Source organism: Vanrija pseudolonga, chromosome 3 (genome assembly GCF_020906515.1).
Source record: "Vanrija pseudolonga chromosome 3, complete sequence".
Taxonomy (NCBI): domain Eukaryota; kingdom Fungi; phylum Basidiomycota; class Tremellomycetes; order Trichosporonales; family Trichosporonaceae; genus Vanrija; species Vanrija pseudolonga.
The window spans coordinates 3877770-3901382 of NC_085851.1; the positions used below are offsets into that span (position 1 = coordinate 3877770).

Genomic DNA, 23613 nt, shown 5'->3' on the forward strand with positions numbered 1-23613 from the left:
CCACCTCGTGCACGTTACTGACGTCGAGTTCACAGCCAACCACTCAACCAACCCCCATCTCACTCCGACTGTCCTTTACACGGCACAAAGCAAGAGGACAGCAAAAGGGCGCGCGCGCATTCCAGCCCCCGGTCCCCTTCTCTCTCCCCCTCGACACCCCGACACGCGATGCCACCAAAGTCAAAGTCGGCAGCTGCGGCGCCAGCGTCGCCCGCGCCCGCAGCACCCAAGCCTGCCGCGGCTGCCGCTGCTGCACCAACGCCGGCTCCAGAGACCTCGGCCGACGTCGAGCACGCGCCAAAGTACGCGTACCCGCTGCCGCATGTCCCCAAGTCGACCATCGACAACACGCAGTCGCTGCTGCGCTTTGTGATTCTCGCCTTCATCTGCGGCGCAGCCGTCGCGTCTCGCCTCTTCGCCGTCATCCGCTTCGAGAGTGTCATTCACGAGTTTGACCCCTGGTTCAACTAGTAAGCTGAAAGTATGGAACAGCAGCTGACGCCCAGCCGTGCGACCAAGGTCCTCGTCAACGAGGGCTTCTACGAGTTCTGGAACTGGTTTGACCCCACCGCATGGTACCCCCTTGGCCGTACCGTTGGCGGCACCGTCTACCCCGGTATCATGGTGACCTCTGGCCTGATTTGGAGCTTCCTCCGCTGGATCAACATGCCTGTTGACATCCGCAACGTGTGTGTCCTGCTCGCGCCCGGATTCTCGGGTCTCACCGCCTGGGCGACCTACCTCTTCACCACGGAGATGGCCACGCCCTCGGCTGGTCTCCTCGCCGCCGCCTTCATCGGCATCGTGCCCGGCTACATCTCGCGTTCGGTCGCTGGTTCGTACGACAACGAGGCCATTGCCATCTTCCTCCTCATGGCCACGTTCTACTTCTGGATCAAGGCCCTCAAGACTGGCTCGGCCTGGTGGGGTACCGTCACTGCCCTGTTCTACGGCTGGATGGTCGCCGCGTGGGGTGGCTACGTGTTCATCACCAACCTTGTGCCTCTGCACGTCTTTGTCCTGATCCTCATGGGCCGCTACAACCACCGCATCTACGTTGCCTACTCGTCCTGGTACGTCCTCGGCACCGTCGCGTCGATGCAGGTGCCCTTCGTCGAGTTCCTGCCTATCCGTACGTCGGAGGGTATGGCCGCTCTCGGTACATTCGGCCTGGTCCAGCTCATCGCGTTTGTCGAGGTCGTCCGCAAGCTTGTCCCTGGCAAGCAGTTCCAGCAGCTCCTCCGCGCGTTTGTCGTCCTGGTCTTTGTTATTTCGTTCACTGCCCTCGTCCTCCTCACGTTCTCGGGCTGGATCGCCCCCTGGACTGGCCGTTTCTACTCGCTCTGGGACACTGGCTACGCCAAGGTGCACATGCCCATCATTGCTTCGGTTTCGGAGCACCAGCCGACCGCCTGGCCCGCCTACTTCTTCGACCTGCAGATGCTCATCTGGGTCTTCCCCGCCGGTGTCTTCTGGGCGTTCAAGGAGCTCCGTGACGAGCACGTCTTCATCATCATCTACGCCCTGTTCAGCTCGTACTTCTCGGGTGTGATGGTTCGAGTAAGTCGGCGGGGAGTGGGCATCGGACTATTACTGACTCCCTAAGCTCATGCTCGTCCTCACGCCCGTCGTCTGCGTCACCGCCTCGATTGCCATCTCCAAGCTCCTCGAGGCGTACATTGACCCCACCCTCCCTGAGGCGTCGGAGGACGAGACTGGCGCACCCGTCGCCGCGCCCAAGAAGGGCGGCAAGAAGCCCAGCCACAAGAAGGACCAGACCTTCGAGTTCTCTGGTATCCTCAGCGGCAAGAAGTCGAGGGGCATCTTTGGCCTCGACTCGCGCTTCGCCGTCATCTCGACCATCGTGCTCATGCTTGCCATCTTCGTTCACCACTGCACGTACGTCACGTCGAGCGCCTACTCGTCGCCCTCAGTTGTGCTGTCTTCGCGCAACCCCGACGGCAGCCAGAACATTATCGACGACTTCCGCGAGGCCTACTACTGGCTGCGCCAGAACACGCCCAAGGACGCTGTTGTCATGTCGTGGTGGGACTATGGCTACCAGATTGCTGGCATGGCCGACCGCCCTACGCTTGTTGACAACAACACGTGGAACAACACGCACATTGCGACTGTCGGCAAGGCCATGTCCTCCAACGAGGACATTGCTTACCCGATCCTGCGCAAGCACGACGTTGACTACGTGCTCGTCATCTTTGGTGGCCTTCTCGGCTACTCTGGCGACGACATCAACAAGTTCTTGTGGATGGTTCGCATTGCCCAGGGCGAGTGGCCCGAGGAGGTGCAGGAGCACAAGTACTTTACCCCTCGGGGCGAGTACGCTGTGGATGACCGGGCGTCCGAGACGATGCGCGAGTCGCTCATGTACAAGATGTCGTACCACCGGTGAGTGTGGCGCGAGCTTGCGCGCAGCGCAAGCGAGCCTGCAACCTGACTGTCGCTAACCGCGCCAGCTTCCCCGAGCTCTACGGTGGCCACCCGGCCCAGGACCGTGTCCGTGGCCAGCGCATCCCCGCCAAGGGCACCCACGAGAACCTCGAGACGATTGAGGAGGCGTTCACGTCCGAGAACTGGATTGTCCGCATCTACAAGGTGAAGAAGGAGGACTCGTTTGGACGTGCCCACAAGGCCGTCAACGCGTTCAACGCCGGCGCGCGGCTGAAGGCTGCGCCGTCGACACCGCAGAAGAAGTAAAAGACGGTGTGGCGCGGAGCGCCGCGCCGGCCGTGTAGACATGCATGCGTAGAGTTTGCGGTGGTGCAGTGCAGGTGGTGGCAGTTGTGTTGCATGTTGTGTCTACGTAGTGCTATGGTAGGTGGCAGGTGGCAGGTGGCATGGTGTTGTTACCAGCCGTCTGATGTGGCCGAGGCCCGGCCCTCGTCTTGGTGTTCGGTCCTCGTTTTTGGTGTTTTGTTTTCGTTTCGATGTTTTCCCCTCCCTCTCTACTCGTCTCCAATGAGTCCCCAGTCGAGGACACGAAGCCCAGCGACGTTCTCGCGCCACCAAGCCTCCACGCGCTTCTGCTCGGCCTCGCCCCCCTCGGCGCTGAGGTTGACATTAACGCTGCCCACGACGTCGGCGCGCTTCTTGCTGCCGCCCACGTCGGCCCAGCAGCGCCAGAGCGCGACGCCGATCCACACGCGGTCCGGCGTGTCGCCCTCGTGGCCTGGTCGCGGCGCACCCGTGGGGTCGTGCGAGAACTTGTGGATCGTCTGCAGGCCCGTGATGATGACTGGGGTTGGGGTCGGGAGCTGCTCGGCCGAGGCGGCGGTGAGGACTTGCGGTGGGGTGGCGGTTGCGGGCGCGGGGGTGAGGATCGACGAGGAGAGCGCGGCATTGTCGTGCGCTATGGAGTCGAAGTGAAACCTGGAGGAGCACGAGCGTTAGCGAGTGCGACGGGAAGAGGGGGGCAAGCAGAGTTTTGCCACTGGCATTTGCCACTTCGCGGCGCCGCTGCTCGCGCTGCGCGCTGGCGCTCGCTCGCAGCTCACTCACTTGGCAGCAGCGTACAAATCCCGCCCCGCGTCCCCCTCAGTAGGCGACTGCAGGATCTCAACAATGACGCTCGTGTCCGACTCGTGCGAGAGGAAGACTTCCTGCGTGTCGGGGACTTGGCGCATGTCGCTGGGCGGGGAGGGTTAGCAGTGGTGACGCCTCCGCTCGGTCCCGCTCACCTCGCGTCGTGGTAGCTCGTCGGGACGGCAAAGGCGATCGCGCCGCCGAAGAGGGGGCGCGGGGCGATCTGTTGCGCGGTCATGGTTGCTTTTGTCGTGTTGCGGTGGTTTGTAAGATGCCAACTTGGGTGAACTGGTTGTCAAGGCTTTGGCCATGACGCAGGGAGTTCGAGATTTGGCGGGACCAAATGGTGTCCTTGATGTCGCGTTGACTAGGTGGGTGGCCATGACGCGAACCGCTTGCAACAACAACACAACAACGACCATGACCACACCGCAGCCAGACTCGACGGCGTTCGGCTTCGAGCTGAGGGTACGTGCGCTAGAAGCGCGCGTCGGCGGCGTCCCGGCGTCCCAGCTCGCGGGGCTCAACCTGTCCGACGACGGCGCGCCAGCAGCAGCAGCAGCCGCGGAGCCCACCGACGCCGTGTCCCGCGCGAGACAGCGTGCGCGCCGGCGGCCGGTAAAGGAGCAGCAGCCGCATGACGCCGACGCTGACGCCGCGCCCGAACCGCTGACGGCGCGTGTGTCGGCGCTGGTGGCGAAGCTCGAGGCGGTCGTGGGGTCCAACCCGGCCTTGAAGCAGTTCTACGACAACTGTGCGTGCTGGCAGGTGGCAGCGCAGCGCAGGGGGCTCGCTGACGCTCGACAGACGACGCGTACGCGCCGCTACTGCGCCTGAGTCTGCCCGACGAGACGGAGGAAGAGGAGGAAGGTGCCGAAGGCGACAACAACGCGGCGGTGCAGCCGCGCGACTTGTTACCCGTCGGCGCCAAGGCCGCGATGGTGCTCGAGGCCAAGGCGGACATTGTCGACGCCGAGCGCGGGCTGCGCGAGATTGGGCTGTTGGACGGGCGTGGCGTCGCGGGCGCGGGCGAGCTGGAAGGTGGGTGGGCGCGGCGTGGTGCGGCACGGCGCCATGCTTGCTCCGGGCCTGGGTTCGTCGACAAGTGACGCTCGCTCACACCCGGCCGAAACCGCAGACATCGTCGCGCTCAAGCCTGCCCTCGTGAAAGGCCAGGCCACCCTCCACAGGCGGCAGAAGGACGTGGGCGAGATCCGCGCAGACGTCGCGGCCCTCGTGTCGCGGTATACTGAATTTGTAAGTGGCCTGCCTGCCTTCGCGGGCGGCCAGCCGCGCGACCGCTCGCTCGCTCGCTGACGCTCGCTCGCGCTCATGCAGACGACGACCGTGTCGGACCTCTTTGTCGACGTGCACGAGCAGCTGGTCGAGATTGAGGAGGTCGTCGCGCGCGCCGAGAGGGCACGCCGGAACGAGGTCGCGGGGCGGTACTAGGCGTCACGGAGGGAACAGTTGTATAATAATGCATGGAGCGCTAGATGGTACACAAAGACCGGCGACAGCACGAGTGTCGGGGCTACCGTTCCCCGCTGCCAGACGGCCGCCTCAGCACGCCCCACACGGCCGGCACACCGCGATATCGTTCCAGCGAGGACGAGCTCACGCCCTCCCTGTAGAATCCAAACCCCAGCCTCTGGGCAAGGGCCACACTGTGCCTATTGTCCGCAAGGCACTCCCACTCGACAGCATCAAAGCCTACGTCCCACGCGTGGGCGAGCGCCAGTCGGGCCGCAGCCGTCGCTAGCCCCGTGCCGCGGTGAGTTGAGGCGAGCACGATGCCGCCTAGGTCGGCGGTGATGGCGCCCGGCGTGAACCGCAGCGCGACGGTCCCGACTAGCTTGTTGTCTGATCGGATCGCCCAGAAGTACGTTCCCTCGCTCGACGCCGAGTCGAGGGTCGCTTTTGCGTCGGCGGCAGTGTACGGCGAGGGAATGTTCAGGCTGCTTTCGTTTGCTGCGTACAGCTCGTGTAGGGAGCCCAGGTCGCTCTGGTGCAGCGCTGAGAGGACGATGCCGTTGTCACCTTGCAGTGTCGGCGCTGGTGGCATCGGTGGAGTGAGGTGTGATGCTGTTGTTGCCAAGACAGTGTCAGCGGATATCTATACCGAGTCGGACGACCGAGTCAGTCTCGGCTACCGCCACACCGGTCACAACAACATGAGTCCCAGGCCCCAACCACACCTGCCTGCACCACCCCCAACCTCGTCGCGTACGATATACATGCAACTCTGCAACGAGCTACGACTCTACTCCCTGTCCCTCCACCGCCCCCTCAACCCCCACCCCGCATGCAAGAATTATTGGCTTGTTTGTGGTTTTCTGTGCTTGTGTCGTGTACTGGTTCTGAAGTCGGGTTCCAGGCGCCGATTCAACGGCGCAGGCTGTCCCTTGGGCACCGCAGAGCACTTATGTGCCCTGCAGACCCTCCCCTACTCACTCTGCGGGCTGCGCGGCACGCTGACCATCTCGGCATCCGAAGTCGACGCGTCGCTCTCCCGCACAACATGGTACTCCTCTCCCAGGCCAGACTCGGACGCCTCGCCAGACGCCGTCGTGCTTGGCAGGTGGATAGAAACTGGCGCACTGGCCCCAGTCGAGCTCTCCGTCACCGGTACAAACTCGTCATTGTCGCTCGAGTCCGGCGTCGGTAACGAGGGGCGGTGCGCAGGCGTGGTCGTGGCAGTCCACGCCGTGTTGCCAAAGCCAATCTTGTCGCCAACAGATCGCAGGTCGCCCGACGCGCTTAGCCCAAGCGGCCTGTCGTCATCCGAGTCCAGTGTAGACGAGCTGGATACCACTGGCGAAGGCTGTGCTGGGGTGCCCGGCGCGCTGTTAAACGAGCTCACCATGGCCGACTCGGGAACGCTCGGCGCAATCACGGGCGACTCGGGCGCAGACGGCAGCGGTGTGGCAGCTCTGCTCGCCTCCTCGGCCTTGATTCTCGAGATGCCACCAATACGGCGCTCAGTACGGCGCTGGTAGAACAGCAGGTATGCCGCTCTGCTCTGAACCGCGTCGACATTGGTCTTGGACACCCGGGAGTCGTCAAAGTTGTACCAGTTGCTGTCCTCCTTGTTCTGGCAAAAGGCCGTGTAGTGGCCACCGCCGAGACCACCAAAGTGGTTGTCCACAGCGTACAGGTCGTAGATGTACGGCTCGGTCGAGTGCTCGATGCCATAGTTCTTCGCCTCCTCGGGCGTGAGGTTGAGTGTCTTGGTGACCCGGCGCTCACCCACGCGCTCGTCCAGGTCGAGGCCCTCGGCAGGGAACTGGACAAGGTGGTCGAGCTTGTCTCTGAGTTGCCTCGAACTGCCAAAGCGCTTCAGGCAGATGACAAGGATATCCGGAGCCTTGTAAATATCGAGCTTCTTGGTCGCAGCCTGGTGCTTCTTGCACACGGGGCAGTACCACAGGTCGTCCTGGCCCAGCGTCTCCTCTTTGGAGAACTCGTCAAGGCAGTCATCAAGCGTGATGCTTCGGCCTTCACGCTTCTTGGCAGCTTCCTTGGCGATCGCAGGGTCGACAATGGTCTCGGTTTCGAAAAGCACAGGACCATTGTTACAGCCGGGGAAGAAATCGTCAAAGTCCTCCTGCTTCCACTCCACGAAGATTGCCTCACCAGGTCGAACGACCGGAAGAGTGGGAATCGGTGCCGCATCTTCACCCTCGTCGTCCGAGTTGGGTGACGAGCCGACCAGGTTGGAGATACTCGATGAGATGCGCTGGAGCATTGGGCGCTTCGAAGCTCTCCGCTTGTCCAGCGACGACCACAGGTTGTGGGCGCCCTGCGCATGGCCCTTGTAGAAGTTGTGGATGCTCGGATCCTTGTTGGTAGTCTTGAAGAGGCTCATGGAGCTGCCGTGGGAGTCGGCAGACGACGCGTCCGCAACGTGGACCTTGAACAGGTCACCACGGGGGACAAGACGTCCTGACTGGCTGTGAACCGACACCGAGCTGTGGGTGCGCGGGAGGTCGCCAGTGCTGCTGCCCAGTGTCGCTAGTGGAGCCAGGGGTGAGAGGTGCTCACGGTGGCTCGAACGCCCACTCTCCGTCGACGAACGCGGGGCACCGTCGACGTAAATGTCGGTGACATGGTCGTCGTCATCGTCGAGTTCCTTGGCATGAGGCGAGTTGGCCGACACCCACAGCTCCGCCTTGGTCTCAGGCTTGACGATACGAGAATAGGCGCGCATGATGGCGGCGCGCACAGCAGAAGGGTCGGTTGCCTCCGTCTTTGAAAGCGTGATGAAGAGCGGGTAGTGACTGCCCTCGCTGGGGTACGGATCGCGCGAGAACGACGAACGGGGCTGCTCCTGGCGGATGAAAGTGTAGACGGGAACAGTAACAGAGCCATCCGTGGGCTGGGTGCCGGCAGCCTTGTGGTTGACAACCACAGGGGCGCCTACTTCGTGGAAGACGACGGTGTCATGGTCCTTGGCCTCGCTGTTGGGGTCCGAGTCGTTCCACCAAGTGTAGGGCATGCCCTTCCAGAAGTCGTATCCGACAATGTTTGAGCCCTTGGCGCCGACCAAGGCGCCTAGCTTGTCCTTGAGGGCGGAGAATGATGCGTTGACAGGAATCAAGAGCTGGACGTTGATAGGCAGCCTGTCGGTATCCTTCGGGAAGAAGGTGAGCTTGAAGGTTCTCGTCTGCGCGATGGGCAGCGGGACAGTGAGGTACATGAATGGGTCCATGGTGATCGACTCCTTGTGGCATTCGGGGCAGACAAGCGTGCTCTGCAGCTGGCCCTGGAAAAGATCGACAATGACCGAATCGTTGCGCTTCTTGTAGCCGTCCCAGCAAATCTTGCCATGCTCGACAAGCTCACGGTCGCCGCCTCCCGGCTTCCAGTCCGGCATCTCGATGTAGGGCTTCTTCTTGATGCGGTTCAGGTCCTCGTGAAGACCATCCAACAGGAAGGCAAGGAATTCTTGGGTGTCGTGCTGACCGTAGCCGGCAAACTGGGGAGCGAAGCGCGAGCAGGTCGCCTTGAGCCTGCGGGGCGAGAAGGAGGAGTGGGGTGCCGAGTTGTGGAGGTTCTCGATGACCTCGCCGAATGCCTCGGCAACCTGGCCGTGCATGCCGAGAGGGTTATCGGGGTTGAGCTCCTCGCGGTAGACACCGGCTAAGGGTGTTAGCCATGTGGGTCCTGCCAGTTCCACAACTGCTGTTACTCACAGAGGAAGTATTCCGCCAACACATTGGTGTTGCTAAGACACTGCGTGGCTGACGCCAGGAAACACGTGTTGCCGAGATTGTTCAAGCCGACAAGGCCGTGGCTGCCGCGCGTGCGCGACTGCGAGCGCGTCTGAACTTTGCCGGCAGCTCCGGTGGTGGCCAAGGCGAGGAGGTTGTTGGACGACGAAGATCCACTCGAGGTAGCGTTGCCAGCATAGTGGGCAGGCTTGGAGAATAAGGGAGCAGGCGCGGCGGCCGCGACGGGCTTCTCGATCGCCTTGCCCGTGCCGTCCTTGGCCAGGACCCACTGTGTCTTGCCACCCGGGGCGGTGGCGACACTGACCTCGACAGCGATCGAGTCGCCGTCAGCTAGGCCAGCGTCGGCAAGAGTCGTGCGGTGGCTCGGCTGGTTAGAGGCCGGCTCACGCGCGCCGAGGGTAACCAATTCCTTTGCCTCAATCTCGAGTGTGTTGGGCGCGTCATCGACAACCCACAGCCTGAGCGGGGATCCCACCGACACCTTGCCCGGGAACGCGTTGCGCGCAAACATCATAAGCTCTTGCAGGGTAGTGTTGCTCGGAGCAGTGATGAGGAGGGGAGGGTGTGGGTATGCTGGAGGCACTGGGATCGACGTGGTGGCTGCGGCGACCAGGTGGAGCTTGTAGACGTTGGGGGCAATCTCCACACGGCCGCTGGGCAGGCACAAGCGGGGCAGCGTGGGGTGGTCGCTGGGGTAGCTGTAAAAGTCGACGATTGCGTTCCAGCCCTCTGAGGCAAGGAAGACAAAGTCCTCGTCTTCGACCAGGCCGGCACGAATGCGCCAGAGGTTGGTCTTGGAGGGGCGGAGGGTGCCTCTCCCGCCGGGGCGCGAGAGCTCGGTGACCTCGATCGCAGTCTCACCTGGCGGGAGGAGAGACTCGAGGCTAAGGGGAGGTACGGGCTCTCCGCCATCGCCCATCGCGTGGCGCTGGAGCGCGGAGAAGAAGCTGCTGGGCAGGAGGTGGAACATGGCCCAGGGGGTGAACGGTGGCGGTAAGGCCGCTGCATTGTCAGCGCGGGGGCCGGCGGCCAGCAACACCACGCGGTCACGAGTCTTGGGACGCTACTCACCCATCACAGTGTTGTACAGCTCGCGCGTGGACCTGAGGTCTGGCGGGCCGGCGGCAGTGGCGTCGGCCATGTCGGCGTCTGTGTCGGGGTGCTCGTTCTCGTTGAGGCTCACGCGGCCCGTTCTAGAGACCCACTCGCCTGCCGACTCGTGCTCGTCCTCGACGTCCATTCTAGACAAGGGCGACGATGGGTGGAGTGGTGGGGCCTGCGAGGGGGGCAACGACGTATCGAGGAAGGAGACTGGGTCTTCTGAGGCGGCGCGCTTTGGGGAGCTCGACGAGGAAGGTGAGGGGGGGTCGGTCCGCGGGCGCTTGAGTGTGGTCGGGGGAGCGAGGCTACCGTTCTGCGCTGCAGGCATTTCGTGCGACGTGCAGCGCGGGACTGGGGAACGCTGTTGCCTTTGGTGAGGCCAACCAGCAAGAGGTGGGGTATAAGGGGGTCGTGAGTCGGGGAGGTTGGAGCGGAGGGAGGTTTGTTGTGTTGCGTTGGTTGGGCTTTCGTAGCTGCTGCTGCGTAATGGGCTTTATTTAAACTCTACGCAAGCAGCCTTTGCCCCGTTTGGATATAGGATGACTCAAGAGACTACGCTGTCGTAGGCGACTTGTTATTGTTTGTCGTCGTCGTCGTCGTTGTTGATATCGCAGACGACGCGCGGTGCGAAGGAGGGAGGGACGGAGAGGCGGAGGAGTGGGTGTGAGGGGTGACGATTGACGGAGTGGGGAAAGGGAGGCGACCAGATTGACTGTCACGTGACTTGCCCCCCGCCCTTGTGGTCCACACAAAAGCGACAAAAACTGATGGGATTTAATTCAAAAAGTCGGTTCGGCAGGCGCCGGAAACGAAGCAGCCAGCCAGGCATTGTGACTTTTGATCGACGACTGCAACAACAGCTACAGTCGACACTTGACACACCACAATGGCCACCCCTCGCCTCCTCACCAGGGCAGCCACGCGCATCTCGACGCGCGCGGGCCCCTCGCGCATCCTGTCGCGTCACGAGTCAACGTCTGCCGCCCCCGCCCCCGCCGCCTTTGAGCCTGCGCTCCCCGCCGGCGCCGAGCCAGCGTACGATGCCGCGCTCGCATACATTGCCGAGGAGAACAAGCTGCAGCGCGAGCGCCTGGCCAAGCTCCAGGCCAAGGCGGGCGCCAAGCCCACGCCGGAGCAGGTGCGGAGGATAGCGCGTCTCGAGGTGGACGCGTACGTCAACGACCCGGCGATCAGGCGGACATTCAAGACGACGGGCGGCAAGGGCCTGTTCGCGCAGCCCGTCTTCCGTAACCTCGCCGAGCGCAAGTGGAAGAAGGAGGGAGAGCTTGACCTCATCATGCAGCGCGTGTACCAGCTCGGCGTGATCCCCGACCTGCTGGCCGACCACCTGCCGGCCGCTGCCATCCGCATTGCGGGCATCGAGGCCGGCTCGATCCAGTCGTCCGAGCAGTTTGCGACCCCGCCAGAGGTCACCGTCCAGCTCTTCAACCACCCCGTCGCTGGCGTGACTGGCTCGGCGACCCCCGAGGCCAAGTACACCCTGCTTGTTATCGACGCCGACGCACCAAGCCACGAGACGCACTCGTTCGTCGAACGCCTGCACTTTGCCAAGACCGACATTCCTCTGTCGGTCGTCTCGGACGAGGTCAACCTCTTCACTGCTGCCGGTAAGGAGGTGCTGGCGTACGAGCCTTTCGCGCCCGCTCGCGGAACCGGCAAGCACCGCTACGCGTTCATTGTCATCAAGCAGGGTGACGCCGCGCCCTCGGCCGAGATCAAGCGTGACGGCTTCAACATCCGCACCTTCTTCGCTGCCAACGGCCTGGCGACCTCGGACGTCATCGCCGCCACGCTCATCCGCTCCCAGTGGACCGAGGAGGCCGCCGACCACATCGGGAAGACGTACCAGGAGTTCCGCGGCCAGTCGGCGCCAGAGTACGGCAAGCCCCCCAAGGAGGCCAAGTACGGCATGCCCCTCAACGCGAGGCAGCAGCGCGCTGCCGAGGTCAGGCAGGAGGCGTACGAGGGCGTCATTGCTGAGATGCAGGCGCTGGTCGGTGGCCAGCTTGGCGAGGCCCAGGCCAAGCCCCAGGAGGCGTAGAGCAAGTCGGAGAGAGATGTGACACTAGGCATAGCATTTTTTATCATGCAACAAAAACAATTCATGCAGATGGCGTGGTGATGATGTGATGGTATGGAGTGGTTGTGGGGTTCTAACCGTGTGCGCGGTCCAGCTCGTCACTGGGGTTGCCAGCAGAAGCAACAGGAGCTGGCTTGGCCTTGAGCGCCTCGGACGCGCTCGCATAGATCTTGCGCTTGCGACCGCCGGCTTCCTCGCTTCCCAAGGTGTCCCTCAAGCGGACAAGAAGAGCTTGGGCTTCAGTCCGGTGGCCATTCTGCATCAGCAGTCGGATGGCACCGGCATATGTGCGCGCAGTGGGGAGTGGCATGCGGATTCCCGAGTCGCCAATCTTGGCCCGCTTCTCCATGCCGTCAAGAACTTGAATGGCACCAGAGACTTGGCCGCGACCACAGAGACTCAGCACCAGCGCACTCCACGCCGGCGCGCCAGGGTCAAGCCCGGCTTCGACAATGGCGTGGAGTGCAGTGGTGCCCGCAACAGGTCCCTGGCGGTACGTCATCTCGCGGATGAACGCGAGGTGCGTGTACTCGTTTGGCTGAAGCGACGGCGCCGTGCTGCGAGCCAGGCGGAGGTACTGCTGCTGGTATTCCGACAGCTCGTCGATTGGGAGAAGCGCCAGGATAGAGCGGAGCACCGATGTATTGATACGAGCAGAGGGGACGAGGCGTGTGAAGCCGTAACTCGGCTCATCGGACTTGGCGACGTTGGTGGGCGGGAGGCCAACCCAGAGGAAGTGCTCTCTGAAGACCCTGATGGCATCCTCAGGCCGGCCATCCTGCGCAAGACGCACGATCTCGGCGTGCCACCACCACACCTCGCGCATGGTGGGCGTTGAGCGCCCGGCAGGTGTCGAGGGCGGGCGGGTGAAGCGGTTTCGGAAGCGGCGAATGAGCGAGGTGCGTTTTGGGAGGGCCAGGAGCTGGCGCTGGAGATCGGCAAGACGAGAAACATGGGGCAGCTGGTCCGAGTTGAGCGCCTGGCGCAGCCCGATAGCGAGGGCTGGGACATTGTTCCTGTTGAGGATGCCAAACGGATTTTCCTCCTCGGCTTCGGCGCGTGCAGCGGCCGCCGTGTCGCGGCGCTCAAGTCCCTGGCCCAGAACCACCGATCGAGAGAAGCGCGACCAGCTGATGCCCTTGGGCGGCGAGAAGAGGAGCGCCCTTGCGCTTTCGTCCCAGCCGGCAATGGCGAGAGCTCGGAGGTATCGGTTCCAGAAACCAGTCACCTGGTCCGTTGCTCTCGTTCGGTTCCTGTCCGCTCTTGCCGAAGTTGATGTCTTTGGTACCGTCACAGAGAGATAGGCAGCGATCGCGCTCTCCAAAATCCTCTCGCTCACATGGGGAGGGCAAATGGCGACCAGGGGAGTGATGAGCGACGGAAGCACAGCAGGCAGGAGACCCTTCTTGCCGGCCAGCGTGAGGAAGTTGGAGATGAACTGGAGGTCCTCCGAGTGCTCTCCAATCAGTCGGTACACGATTGGGTGCCAGGTGTTCTTGAGGACCGGGGTCGCAGGCGTCGCGGGGCGGTTGGGGATCAAGCCCATCCAAAAGAGAAAGTTGGCGCGGCCTTCTGGCGTCGAGGCGAGCGAGGACACGGCCGCAGAGAGATAGATTTCGCGATGAAGGATATCTGTGTGGAGCGCACGCAGCTCGTCATGGACTTTACGCGCCGGGCCAAGCTTGTTCTCGGCGACGAGGCGAGCAAGGAGGTCGCACGGGCGGGCCGGGGCAGGCTTGGCGCCCGTCTCGTGCGAGAAGAGTGTCGGCCACGGGATAGGCGCGTGCGGGTGTCCTTGCCGCGTGGGCAAGAATGCCTCGGCGCCGACATACTCTTCGTTGTCGGGCTCGAGAAAGTCGGGCGTGGCAGCGAGCGAGGACGACGGCGCGGCGGCGTATGCCCTGCTCTGGCTGAGCGTTGGCGCATGGTCCCTCGCTGACAGCGCGGCGGTGGAGAAGCGCCTGAGTGCCGTGGCCGTGCGCAGTGTCCCCTCGCCGCCGTTTATCACGAGGCGGAGGACGTAGAGTGCGTTGGCCGACGAGGCCATGGCCGGTGAGATGGGTTGCAGAGTGCAAAGTCGAAACTGACTTTGCCTGCGCCGTGGGTGCGGGCGTCGTCTTCGGGTCGGCCGGTGGTTTCAAAGTCACTATCTGAGCCACGTGGATTTGATCCCGTCAATGCCTTCGCGTCGCCCAGGTGATAACATGTGGACGGCGACAACACTGACTGACTGGGTGGGCCATCACACACACACACACTTCGCATCTTCTCATTGTCCCCAATCACTTCGCCGCCGCCGTTCATCGACACTTCTCATCTCAAACCCCTTCTCCGCCATGGCAATGTCACTGGGCAATGCCCGGAGGGGCAGGCCACAGAACAAGATTGTACGTACCACTACTACACTGTCACGTAGCAGAAGCCTAAACTCACACACCCCCGCCAGCGCGCACCACCAAAGGTCCAAGTCAGTAACCACTCGGCCCCTCGGGGCCACGTCAACTCGACGAGGCAACACCACAAACTGACATGTGCAGAAACAAGTCAGCATCAAGGACACTTGGGCCAAGCTGTCGGCGGCACTGCGCACCATTCTCAACCACAAGACATCGACCCTGTTCTTCGCAGAGACCTTCAATTATGCCTACAACATGGTGCTCTTCAAGGGTGAGTGGCACAACTGCGCGGAACGGGCAGCATGCCCATTCCAGCATGGCAATAGCATGCAGCACACGCACATTTGATCGTGCCATGCGGGGGATCCATGTTGCAGGGCACAATTATCTGCTGTTGTGCCTTGCGTACTCCGTTGTCTCGGCCTCGAATCACCACTGACGACGTCGCCAGAGGGCCCGATGCTCTACAAGGGTGTCAAGGAGCTCATTACCGAACACCTCGATCTCCTCGCCGAAGAGCGCATTGTTCCCGCCTTCCCTCGTGCATCAGGCGCGCATACGGCCGGCAAGCTCGGTGGCGGCCAGGAGGCCATCGAGCGAGCCGTTGAAGGCGACAGGTTCCTCCGGGCGGTCAAGGGCGTGTGGGACGACCATGTGCAGGCCATGCGCTCCATGAACCATGTTTTGGCGTACCTCGTAGGTTAAGGGTTTGGCAGGACGCGGCCACAGAGCTGGGCTTACATGTCCAGAACAAGGGCTACGCCATGACCAACGGGCTGCCCATGGTCGAGGAGGTCGGCCGCGACCTCTTCCTGTCCCAAATCGTGCGATCCAGCAAGCACCCGATCCATACACACCTAATCGGCACTCTTCTGTCACTGGTGCAGCTTGAGCGTGATGGAGAGGCGATTCAGCGCTCGAGTATTCGCGACTGCGTCGACTTCCTCCTCCGCCTCGAGAACCCCGAGGCGATGGGAGGCAGAACGGTCTATGTCACGTCCTTCGAGCCCGAGTTCCTGCGCAGGAGTAAGGACTTTTACGGGCAGGAGGCGGTTGCCATGTTGGAGAGGGGAGACGCCCCGGCATATCTGCGCAACGTGAGTGGTGTTGCACTGGGGCACACGCTGATTCCTAGGTCGAGACTCGGTTCGCGGAGGAGGCCAACCGGACGGCAAACTACTTGTCGTCGTTTACGTGGAAGCAGCTGGACGGGCTGCTGATTGGCAGCCTGCTGACACCACACCTGCAAGCTATCATGAAGATGCCTGGATCAGGGCTCGGCGCCATGCTCGAGGCCGACCGCTACGACGACCTGCACCGCCTGTACACGCTCTTCCTCCGTGTGCCCGACGATGGTGGAAAGGATGCACTGCGCCTGGCACTGCGCGAGAGCGTCGAGTCGTACGGCAAGGCCATCAACGACGGCGCGTCGAGGGTGGAGCAGGATGCCGGCCCCAGCACCGGAGGCATGGACGAGGACGAGAAGCCTGATCCCAAGGGCAAGGGTAAGGCCAAGGCGCCGACTGCCGCTGCTTCGGCATTATCTCAGGGCCTGCGCTGGGTGCAGGATGTCCACGACCTGAAGGACAAGTTTGATGCCATCCTGGAGCAGGCTTTCGGCGGCGACAAGCAGATCCAGGCGTCCATCAACGAAGCCTTCCAGTCATTCATCAATGCCAACCAGCGCTCCCCAGAGTTCCTCTCCCTCTTCATCGACGACCACTTGAAGAAGGGTGCCAAGGCCAAGACAGAGGACGAGATTGACGTCGCGCTGGAGAAGACCATCATCCTGTTCAGGTTCCTCTCGGACAAGGACAAGTTTGAGAGGTACTACAAGAACCATCTGGCCAAGCGACTGCTCTACGGCCGCAGTGCCAGCGACGATGCGGAGCGTGGAATGGTGGCCAAGCTCAAGGTGGAGATGGGCTTCCAGTTCACGCAGAAGCTCGAGGGCATGTTCACCGACATGCGCTTGAGCGCCGAGTCTGCCAACTCGTTCCGTAACTTTATGGGCAAGAGCAACGCGACACTCCCCTTCGACATCTCTGTCAACGTTCTCACTGCGAGCTACTGGCCTCAGCCAGTGGTCGCAGCGTCGACATGTACCTTTGGTCCGACCTTGTCGCAGGCAACAGACCTGTACCAGAAGTACTATGACGGCCGGCATACTGGTCGTCGCCTTACGTGGCAGGCGAACCTGGGTACAGCTGATGTGCGCGTGCGCTTCAAGGCGCGGTCGCATGATCTCAATCTCTCAACTCAGGCGCTTGTCGTGCTGCTCCTCTTCGAGGATGTCAAGGACGACGAGACGCTGTCTTACAACGTGGGTTAGACAACCGCGTCAGAAGCTAACCCCCAGGACATCAAATCCGCCACTGGTCTTGCCGACGCCGACCTGCAGCGCACCCTGCAGTCCCTCGCATGTGCCAAGTTCCGTGTCCTGACGAAGACGCCCAAGGGCCGTGAGGTCAACCCCACCGACGTCTTCTCCTTCAATGATGCCTTTACGTCGCCGCTTGCGAGGATCAAGATCATGCAGGTGGCGTCCAAGGTTGAGACTCCCAAGGAGCGCGAGGAGACGCAGGAGATGGTCGACGAGGAGCGGCGACACCAGATCGAGGTGGGTGATACACGGCTGTTCAAACGTACCCACTAACTCTCCAGGCCTGCATTGTCCGCATCATGAAGAACCGCAAGACGATGACGCACAACGACCTCATCTCGGAGGTTGCGCACCAGCTGAGCGCGCGCTTCGTGCCATCCATGTCGAACATCAAGAAGCGCATTGAGTCTCTCATTGACGTGAGTTGCAAGGTTTACCGGGGTAACTGACAATCAGCGCGAGTACCTTGAACGGACAAATGACATTGGCGTGTACCGTTACCTGGCGTAATAGACGACCCCTTTCCACGCATCGCACGCACCGTTTCGTGTCCATACTTTGCATACATCACCCCCCACACTGTTATTCTACCAATGCATCGATGTGTACTGTATGCTACGGGGGGTACTGGACATGCTCGCGGCTGTCCTCGACGTCGGGCGGGCGTTTTGTAACGCCAGCGTCGAGCACGGCGCGGACGGCGTCGACCTCGGGTCCTGTGCGAGTCCTGCGCGGCGGCGTGAGCTTCACTCCTCCGTGTCCTTGTTCTGGCCCACCTGACAACCTCGTCCAAATAAGCGCGCAGCACAGGGCCGGCCTTGCGCTCCATCTTCTCGACGCCGTCGAGCCCGTCGGCGCGGCTCGGCCCCTGGGAGATCATGAGCACGGGTTTACCCTGCTCGCGCGCGGCCTTGATGAGCCGGAAGGCAGAGTACGTTGCCAACGAGGTGCCCATCACGAGGAGCTGGGACGCGTTCTCAACCAGAGCAAACGACGCGTCCCTCACGCCCTCGGGGAGCGTCTCGCCGAAGAACACGACGTTGGGTTTGATCTGCCGCGCGGGCGTCAGCCATCCATGCCCAATGCACACACGCACGATGCTGTTGTGTTTCCGGTGCGCCGCGCACACCGAGCACTCGGGCACGCGGAACGTGGTGTAGTCTGCGCCGGGGAGCTCGACGTCGCCGTCGGGGTTCGTGCGCGGCTTGTTGCCCGTCTCCTCCATCTCTTTCGCCGCGGCGTCCCATTGGGGATTCTCGCTCGCAAGCGCACTCTGGAACGCGTCGCGCGTCTGCTCGTGCCCCTCGCGGAGGCAATGCACGCGCGCCAGCGTCCCATGCAACTCGAGGATCGGGCGCGGGCCTAGCGGCGCGGCATGGCCTGGCGGAGGCTGGTCGCCTGTCGGCGTGCCGAGGCGGCTCTCGAGCATCGCCAGCGCCTTGCGGTGCAGGTTGTCCACGTTCTGCGTTATCAGCCCCGGGGACAGGCCGAGGGCTTGCAGCGACGCGATGTAGATGTGCGTTGGGTTCGGGAGCGCGTCGCGGACCGGCGGGTACTGGGTCGTTAGGGACGCGTAGCGGGGGTACTCACGCCGAGGAATGAGCGCGCCCAGTCTCGTGGATGGTTAGTATGCGACTCTAGCTCACTCGACACGACGTACATCGTTTTCTGGGGCGTCAGCTACATAGGACCTCGACAATCGCCCAGCCGACGCACCTGAACATCTCCCCGCGCGCAGAGTCCTCAACGAGCTCGCCGTAGAAAATCGGCCTGGACGTCAGCAGCCTCCGGCGCGCTCGCTCCGCCCGCGACCCACTTGTAGTTCGGATTCGAGTACGCGCCCTCCTTGCCCCGGTACGCCCGAATCCCCGAGTCGACGGAAACCCCAGCACCAGTGATAGCCAGCGTCTTTCCGCGCCCAGCAGCGAGAAAGGAGGCGAGGTGCGCCACCGCCTCTGGGACCGGCGCGACGGACAGCCCCGTGAGGATGCGTGGGCCTGTTGAGGGGGGCAGGTTTGGGATCGAGATGCGGACCATTGGCGTGTGGTGGGGAACGCAAAGTCATGAGTAACGGTTGTTCGGTCAGTTGAGGGTGGAGTGGAGGTCAACTTTTGTCTGGGGCCCCACGGCCGTCCGCCTGGCCTATCCAGCGCTCCGCGGTTCACAGCACGCACACGGCGAGCTCGTCGATATGCATAGGGTATGTATGTAGTCCGGTCGGTCGTCCGGGCGGGCGGGACATGCAGATATGTACCTGCCGAAGCGGCCGCGACGAAGAATAGCACCTGGCTCGGCAGGGAGCGCTCCATCGCCAAGTCTGCGCGCTGAATGTGCGGCGCCGACGCTGCGCCGAGCGACGACGGTTCCATGCCGAGGGATTGCGGACGCACCTATTGCGAGGGGGGAGGAAGCGAAGCGAGCTGAGGCGGAGTGAGGCGGTTGAGGCGCCGAGATTCAAGGAGAGTGCGCGGGCGAAAGTCAGGCTGTCTGTCGATCTTGGCTGGCCGCCGCCTTCCCTTGCGAGCTTGCCATGTACGCTGGGCAGAAACCTGCGGACGTCGAGACCTCGCACTGGCGGGTTTCTTCTCTGCAATGGGCAACGCTCGGATCGCGTCATGCCAGAAACCACCGCCGGCAGCCCCGGGGCCCCCACGCAGCTCGGCGAGACTGCGAGCCGCTCGGGCACGACCCCTCCGGTCCTCGGCGACGGCCGCCGCCGGAGCGTGTGTGTGTGCGTACGTAGGCGCGCTTCGGCGCCGATTAGTTGGGCAACTCGCCTCGCCTCGGCTTCGCTCGCTCGCTGACTCGCCGCCGCAGGCACAGAGGGTGCCCGCTCTCCCTCGGCGTCACGGCCCTGGGTTCTATCCTTGGCCCGGCAGCGTGTCCGGGCCGGGAGGGACGCCGAGGGGCAGGGGGCAGGCAGCAGTGCACACCGGCTGCACGTGCAGAACAAAATGTATGGCACATGCGTTGTGCAACCGTGCATGCGTGCGTGCGCACCGCAGCGTCGGCAGCGATTCGCTGCGTCTTTGGGGCTTTGGGGAGCAGTTTACGAGGTTTCGGCGGATTGCTGCAGCAGAGCGAGCAGATTCGCGTCGATGCGGTCATTCCGAGTTGCAGGCACGGGAGGCTTGGATTTGTTTCCTGGCAGCAGCGGACTGGCAGCAGTGGGCGGCGTGGACCGGCGGCGTAAAACGACTTTCGTCTGTCCGTCTGCGCCGCCTGTTACTGCTCTCTTGTTACCCTCGGATACGGACGCCTTTGGCCGTGGCGGGGGCGGCGGCGGCGGTGGCTGTGGCGTCTGTCAGTGTTCCTTGGCGGCGGCGAGCATCGAGCGGCACATGAAGCCGGTAGCACGCCGTGCTATCTGCTCCGAGGGTTATGACGCTGATCTCCGACTCTTGCCGCCGCTCCTCTCTCGCCAATCAGCCAAGCTTTGGGTGGTCCCTGTGGTGTGGCGTAGTTGAGACTTGCTGCTGCTCTGCGTGCTCTGCGTGCTCTGCGTGCTCTGCGTGCTCATCTGCGAGCTGCATCTTTCCAGAGCTGCGATGCGTCAGACCCACGACGGCCGCCGCCCACCCGCCCCGCCGCATAAACACACCGCTCTCGCATCTGCACGCACGCCCCGCCCCGGCCTGCCGTGGGTCGGTGGCGCCCGGCGCTGGCGCACGTTCTCACGCTTCCTTCATTGCGTAGGCCGCCACCTCGCTCATTCTGCCTACTGCAACCTCGCTCCCTGCCTGCCTCTGCACGGCGCGCGCCCAGACCCTCGAGCCTCTGCCCTCGGCGTCGTCGTATCCACTCAGAGAATGCGGCAGTGGGCGTACGGCTCCTCTACCGCCGCAGACACTTGCCGCATGCCATGCCATGCCCCCCTCCCAGCTCCCCACCATGGGGTATAAGACGATGACCAGCCATGCCACCCCCCCTCCTCTGCCTTCCCATCCGATTCCCCCGGCTCACCAGCACATCTCACCATGGGAGACATCAACCTCTCGCTCACCCCCTTCGGCATCGCGCGCTCGACCGTCAAGGGCGAGCCCCTCTCCGAGGAGGAGCTCCGCAAGACGGACGCCTACCTCCGCGCCTCGCTCTACCTCTGTATCGGTATGATCTACCTCCGCGACAACCCGCTCCTCAAGGAGCCGCTTAGCCCCAAGCACCTCAAGGCCCGTCTCCTCGGCCACTGGGGCTCGGACACGGGCCAGGCGTTCACCTGGATTCACATGAACCGCCTCATCAAGAAGTACGACCTCGACGTGCTCTTCGTCTCGGGTCCTGGTAGGTGCAGTTGCAGTGGCGACGAGGGCGGCGACGTAGAGACGTAGCGACGTACGGCCGCTGACGCCATACCCCAACAGGCCACGGTGCCCCCGCCATCCTCGCCCAGTCGTACCTCGAGGGCGTCTACTCCGAGGTGTACCACAGCATCACCGAGGACGAGGAGGGCTTGAAGCGCTTCTTCAAGCAGTTCTCGTTCCCCGGCGGCATTGGCTCCCACGCCACGCCCGAGACGCCCGGCTCCCTCCACGAGGGCGGTGAGCTCGGCTACTCGATCTCGCACGCCTTCGGTGCCGTCTTTGACCACCCCGACCTCATCGCCCTCACCATGGTCGGTGACGGTGAGAGCGAGACCGGCCCCCTCGCCACCTCGTGGCACTCGACCAAGTTCCTCAACCCCATCACTGACGGTGCCGTCCTTCCTGTTCTCCACCTCAACGGGTAGGTCACTAAACTCGGTGCAGCTGCTGACCTACTCAGATACAAGATCAACAACCCCACCGTCCTCTCGCGTATCTCGCACGAGGAGCTCGAGGCGCTCTTCATCGGCTACGGCTGGAAGCCGTACTTTGTCGAGGGCTCCGACTTCACCACCATGCACCAGGCCATGGCCGCGACTCTCGAGCAGGCCGTGTCCGAGATCCGCGAGTACCAGAAGCAGGCCCGCAGCACCGGCAAGGCCTTCCGTCCTCGCTGGCCAATGATCATCCTGCGCTCGCCCAAGGGCTGGACAGCGCCCCGTGACGTCAGTGGCCACCACCTCGAGGGCTACTGGCGCGCGCACCAGGTCCCCATCCCCGACGTCGCCAGCAACCCCGAGCACCTGCGTCTCCTCGAGTCGTGGTTCAAGGCCTACAAGCCTGACGAGGTGTTTGACAAGAACGGTCGCCTGATCGAGGAGCTCCGCGAGCTCGCTCCCAAGGGCAACCGCCGTATCTCGGCCAACCCCGTCGCCAATGCCGCCGGCAAGCGCGCCCTCCGCCTCCCCGACTTCCGCAAGTATGCCATCGAGAACATCACCCCCGGTGTCACGTTCGCCAACGGCATGACCACCATGGCCGGCTGGCTGCGTGATGTCGTCGGCGACAACCTCACCACCTTCCGCCTCTTCGGCCCCGACGAGACCGAGTCCAACAAGCTCGGCTCGGTCTACGCCAAGGGCAAGAAGGTCTGGCTCGGCGACTACCTCCCCGAGGACGACGACGGAGGAAACCTCGCCCACGAGGGACGTGTGATGGAGATGCTGTCCGAGCACACTTGCGAGGGCTGGCTCGAGGGCTACGTCCTCTCTGGCCGCCACGGTCTCCTCAACTCGTACGAGCCCTTCATCCACATCATCGACTCGATGGTCAACCAGCACTGCAAGTGGATCGAGAAGGCCCTCGAGGTCGAGTGGCGCAACAAGGTCCCCTCGCTCAACATCCTCCTCACTGCCGTCGTCTGGCGTCAGGACCACAACGGCTTCACCCACCAGGACCCTGGCTTCCTCGATGTCGTCTCCAACAAGAGCCCCGAGGTCGTCCGCATCTACCTGCCCCCTGACGGCAACACCCTGCTGTCCGTCATGGACCACGTTCTCTCGAGCAGCAACTACGTCAACGTTGTCGTTGCCGACAAGCAGGACCACCTCCAGTTCCTCGACATGGAGGAGGCCATTGCCCACTGCACCAAGGGTGTCGGAATCTGGGAGTGGGCGTCGGTCCGCCCCACCGAGGAGCCCGACGTTGTCATCGCCTCGTGTGGTGACGTCGTCACCCAGGAGGCGCTGGCCGCCGTCGCCCTCCTGCACGAGCACATCCCCGAGCTCAACATCCGCTTTGTCAACGTCGTCGACCTGTACAAGCTCATGTCGCACAACGACCACCCCCACGGCCTCACCGACAGAGAGTACAGCGCCATCTTCACCGACGACAAGCCCATCATCTTCAACTTCCACTCGTACCCCTTCCTCGTCCACAAGCTCACCTACAAGCGCCCCGGCTCGGCCCAGCACCTCCACGTCCGCGGCTACAAGGAGAAGGGCAACATTGACACGCCGCTCGAGCTCGCGATCCGCAACCAGACGGACCGCTACACGCTCGCCATCGACGCCATCGACCGTCTCCCCCACCTCCGTAACCGCACCTCGGTCATCCGCCAGCGTCTCAAGGACCTCCAGATCGCCGCCGAGCACGACGCCTTTGAGAACGGCATCGACCCCGAGCACATCCGTACCTGGACCTGGCCCTTCGCCAAGACCAAGGCCGGTGTCACTGGTGACAACCGCGCCAAGGCCACTGGCATCGGCTTCACCGAGTAAACAAAACTGTGACCGCTGGAGCTTAGACTGAGCACGAGGTCGAAAGATTAGTCCAAACTATTATTTAGGAAACACATAAGCGTATAGCTATGCAGGGTTTGTGGTCAGATGCGTGTACCAGCGTCGTCAAGGGGAAGGGGACTGTAGGCGCTGAAGGTGCGTCGTGGCAGAGAGCTGCTGCACGCGATTTGTTGTAGGCCGTAGCACAACGGTGCCGAGGGCGTTGAAGCAGCAGCCATACTCAGCAGGCACACTCTTCATATACTGTGCCTGCCCGG

At 63.0% G+C, this 23613-nt stretch overlaps 10 protein-coding genes across 10 annotated transcripts; 5 read left to right on the plus strand and 5 right to left on the minus strand.

Annotated features, from left to right (window-relative positions):
- Positions 1 to 26: 26 nt before the first annotated feature.
- stt3 (Dolichyl-diphosphooligosaccharide--protein glycosyltransferase subunit stt3) lies at positions 27 to 2773 on the plus strand. Its single transcript, XM_062771585.1, has 4 exons — positions 27 to 470; positions 507 to 1560; positions 1607 to 2406; positions 2475 to 2773. Exons 1-4 carry the CDS (start codon positions 169 to 171, stop codon positions 2713 to 2715), a joined length of 2397 nt encoding a protein of 798 aa, XP_062627569.1. The 5' UTR covers positions 27 to 168; the 3' UTR covers positions 2716 to 2773.
- An 18-nt stretch (positions 2774 to 2791) lies between these two features.
- On the minus strand, positions 2792 to 3802 carry rangrf (Ran guanine nucleotide release factor). Its single transcript, XM_062771586.1, has 3 exons — positions 3696 to 3802; positions 3517 to 3645; positions 2792 to 3387 (listed from the first exon to the last, which is right to left on the minus strand). The coding sequence occupies exons 1-3, from the start codon at positions 3776 to 3778 to the stop codon at positions 2964 to 2966; spliced, it is 636 nt and encodes a 211-aa protein (XP_062627570.1). The 5' UTR covers positions 3779 to 3802; the 3' UTR covers positions 2792 to 2963.
- Positions 3803 to 3960: 158 nt separating this feature from the next.
- On the plus strand, positions 3961 to 5034 carry LOC62_03G005060 (uncharacterized protein; the record flags this gene model as incomplete). The annotated part of the gene is made up of 4 exons (XM_062771587.1): positions 3961 to 4294; positions 4348 to 4581; positions 4679 to 4797; positions 4879 to 5034. 4 exons carry the CDS (start codon positions 3961 to 3963, stop codon positions 4990 to 4992), a joined length of 801 nt encoding a protein of 266 aa, XP_062627571.1. The 3' UTR covers positions 4993 to 5034.
- Positions 5035 to 5074: 40 nt separating this feature from the next.
- Positions 5075 to 5605, minus strand: LOC62_03G005061 (uncharacterized protein; the record flags this gene model as incomplete). The annotated part of the gene is made up of 1 exon (XM_062771588.1): positions 5075 to 5605. One exon carries the CDS (start codon positions 5603 to 5605, stop codon positions 5075 to 5077), a length of 531 nt encoding a protein of 176 aa, XP_062627572.1.
- Positions 5606 to 5839: 234 nt separating this feature from the next.
- Positions 5840 to 10370, minus strand: Usp4 (Ubiquitin carboxyl-terminal hydrolase 4). The gene is made up of 3 exons (XM_062771589.1): positions 9846 to 10370; positions 8736 to 9776; positions 5840 to 8682 (listed from the first exon to the last, which is right to left on the minus strand). Exons 1-3 carry the CDS (start codon positions 10201 to 10203, stop codon positions 5987 to 5989), a joined length of 4095 nt encoding a protein of 1364 aa, XP_062627573.1. The 5' UTR covers positions 10204 to 10370; the 3' UTR covers positions 5840 to 5986.
- Positions 10371 to 10675: 305 nt separating this feature from the next.
- LOC62_03G005064 (uncharacterized protein) lies at positions 10676 to 14023 on the minus strand (the record flags this gene model as incomplete). The annotated part of the gene is made up of 1 exon (XM_062771591.1): positions 10676 to 14023. One exon carries the CDS (start codon positions 14021 to 14023, stop codon positions 12050 to 12052), a length of 1974 nt encoding a protein of 657 aa, XP_062627575.1. The 3' UTR covers positions 10676 to 12049.
- On the plus strand, positions 10762 to 11937 carry SPBC2F12.10 (54S ribosomal protein L35, mitochondrial; the record flags this gene model as incomplete). Its single annotated transcript, XM_062771590.1, has 1 exon — positions 10762 to 11937. The coding sequence occupies one exon, from the start codon at positions 10762 to 10764 to the stop codon at positions 11935 to 11937; it is 1176 nt and encodes a 391-aa protein (XP_062627574.1).
- A 194-nt stretch (positions 14024 to 14217) lies between the features above and the next one.
- culC (Cullin-3) lies at positions 14218 to 17265 on the plus strand (the record flags this gene model as incomplete). The annotated part of the gene is made up of 9 exons (XM_062771592.1): positions 14218 to 14363; positions 14423 to 14443; positions 14514 to 14643; positions 14824 to 15068; positions 15122 to 15469; positions 15508 to 16695; positions 16732 to 16992; positions 17037 to 17174; positions 17212 to 17265. The coding sequence occupies exons 1-9, from the start codon at positions 14313 to 14315 to the stop codon at positions 17263 to 17265; spliced, it is 2436 nt and encodes an 811-aa protein (XP_062627576.1). The 5' UTR covers positions 14218 to 14312.
- A 105-nt stretch (positions 17266 to 17370) lies between these two features.
- BATDEDRAFT_20316 (NAD-dependent protein deacylase SIR4) lies at positions 17371 to 18792 on the minus strand (the record flags this gene model as incomplete). Its single annotated transcript, XM_062771593.1, has 6 exons — positions 17371 to 17482; positions 17532 to 17806; positions 17852 to 18310; positions 18346 to 18400; positions 18472 to 18525; positions 18572 to 18792. The coding sequence occupies 6 exons, from the start codon at positions 18790 to 18792 to the stop codon at positions 17371 to 17373; spliced, it is 1176 nt and encodes a 391-aa protein (XP_062627577.1).
- Positions 18793 to 20399: 1607 nt separating this feature from the next.
- all1483 (putative phosphoketolase 1) lies at positions 20400 to 23446 on the plus strand. Its single transcript, XM_062771594.1, has 3 exons — positions 20400 to 21036; positions 21117 to 21477; positions 21517 to 23446. The coding sequence occupies exons 1-3, from the start codon at positions 20733 to 20735 to the stop codon at positions 23333 to 23335; spliced, it is 2484 nt and encodes an 827-aa protein (XP_062627578.1). The 5' UTR covers positions 20400 to 20732; the 3' UTR covers positions 23336 to 23446.
- Positions 23447 to 23613: the final 167 nt, after the last annotated feature.

Coding starts and splice junctions, on each gene's coding strand:
- stt3 (XM_062771585.1), top strand. CDS start 169: ATGCCACCAAAGTCAAAGTCGGCAGCTGCGGCGCCAGCGTCGCCCGCG. Junction 471..506: donor TTTGACCCCTGGTTCAACTA/GTAAGCTGAAAG, acceptor GCTGACGCCCAG/CCGTGCGACCAAGGTCCTCG. Junction 1,561..1,606: donor TCTCGGGTGTGATGGTTCGA/GTAAGTCGGCGG, acceptor TGACTCCCTAAG/CTCATGCTCGTCCTCACGCC.
- rangrf (XM_062771586.1), bottom strand. CDS start 3,778: ATGACCGCGCAACAGATCGCCCCGCGCCCCCTCTTCGGCGGCGCGATC. Junction 3,646..3,695: donor ACGAGCTACCACGACGCGAG/GTGAGCGGGACC, acceptor CTCCCCGCCCAG/CGACATGCGCCAAGTCCCCG. Junction 3,388..3,516: donor GATTTGTACGCTGCTGCCAA/GTGAGTGAGCTG, acceptor GTGCTCCTCCAG/GTTTCACTTCGACTCCATAG.
- Usp4 (XM_062771589.1), bottom strand. CDS start 10,203: ATGCCTGCAGCGCAGAACGGTAGCCTCGCTCCCCCGACCACACTCAAG. Junction 9,777..9,845: donor GCTGTACAACACTGTGATGG/GTGAGTAGCGTC, acceptor CTGACAATGCAG/CGGCCTTACCGCCACCGTTC. Junction 8,683..8,735: donor GTTGGCGGAATACTTCCTCT/GTGAGTAACAGC, acceptor TAACACCCTTAG/CCGGTGTCTACCGCGAGGAG.
- all1483 (XM_062771594.1), top strand. CDS start 20,733: ATGGGAGACATCAACCTCTCGCTCACCCCCTTCGGCATCGCGCGCTCG. Junction 21,037..21,116: donor GCTCTTCGTCTCGGGTCCTG/GTAGGTGCAGTT, acceptor ATACCCCAACAG/GCCACGGTGCCCCCGCCATC. Junction 21,478..21,516: donor CCTGTTCTCCACCTCAACGG/GTAGGTCACTAA, acceptor TGACCTACTCAG/ATACAAGATCAACAACCCCA.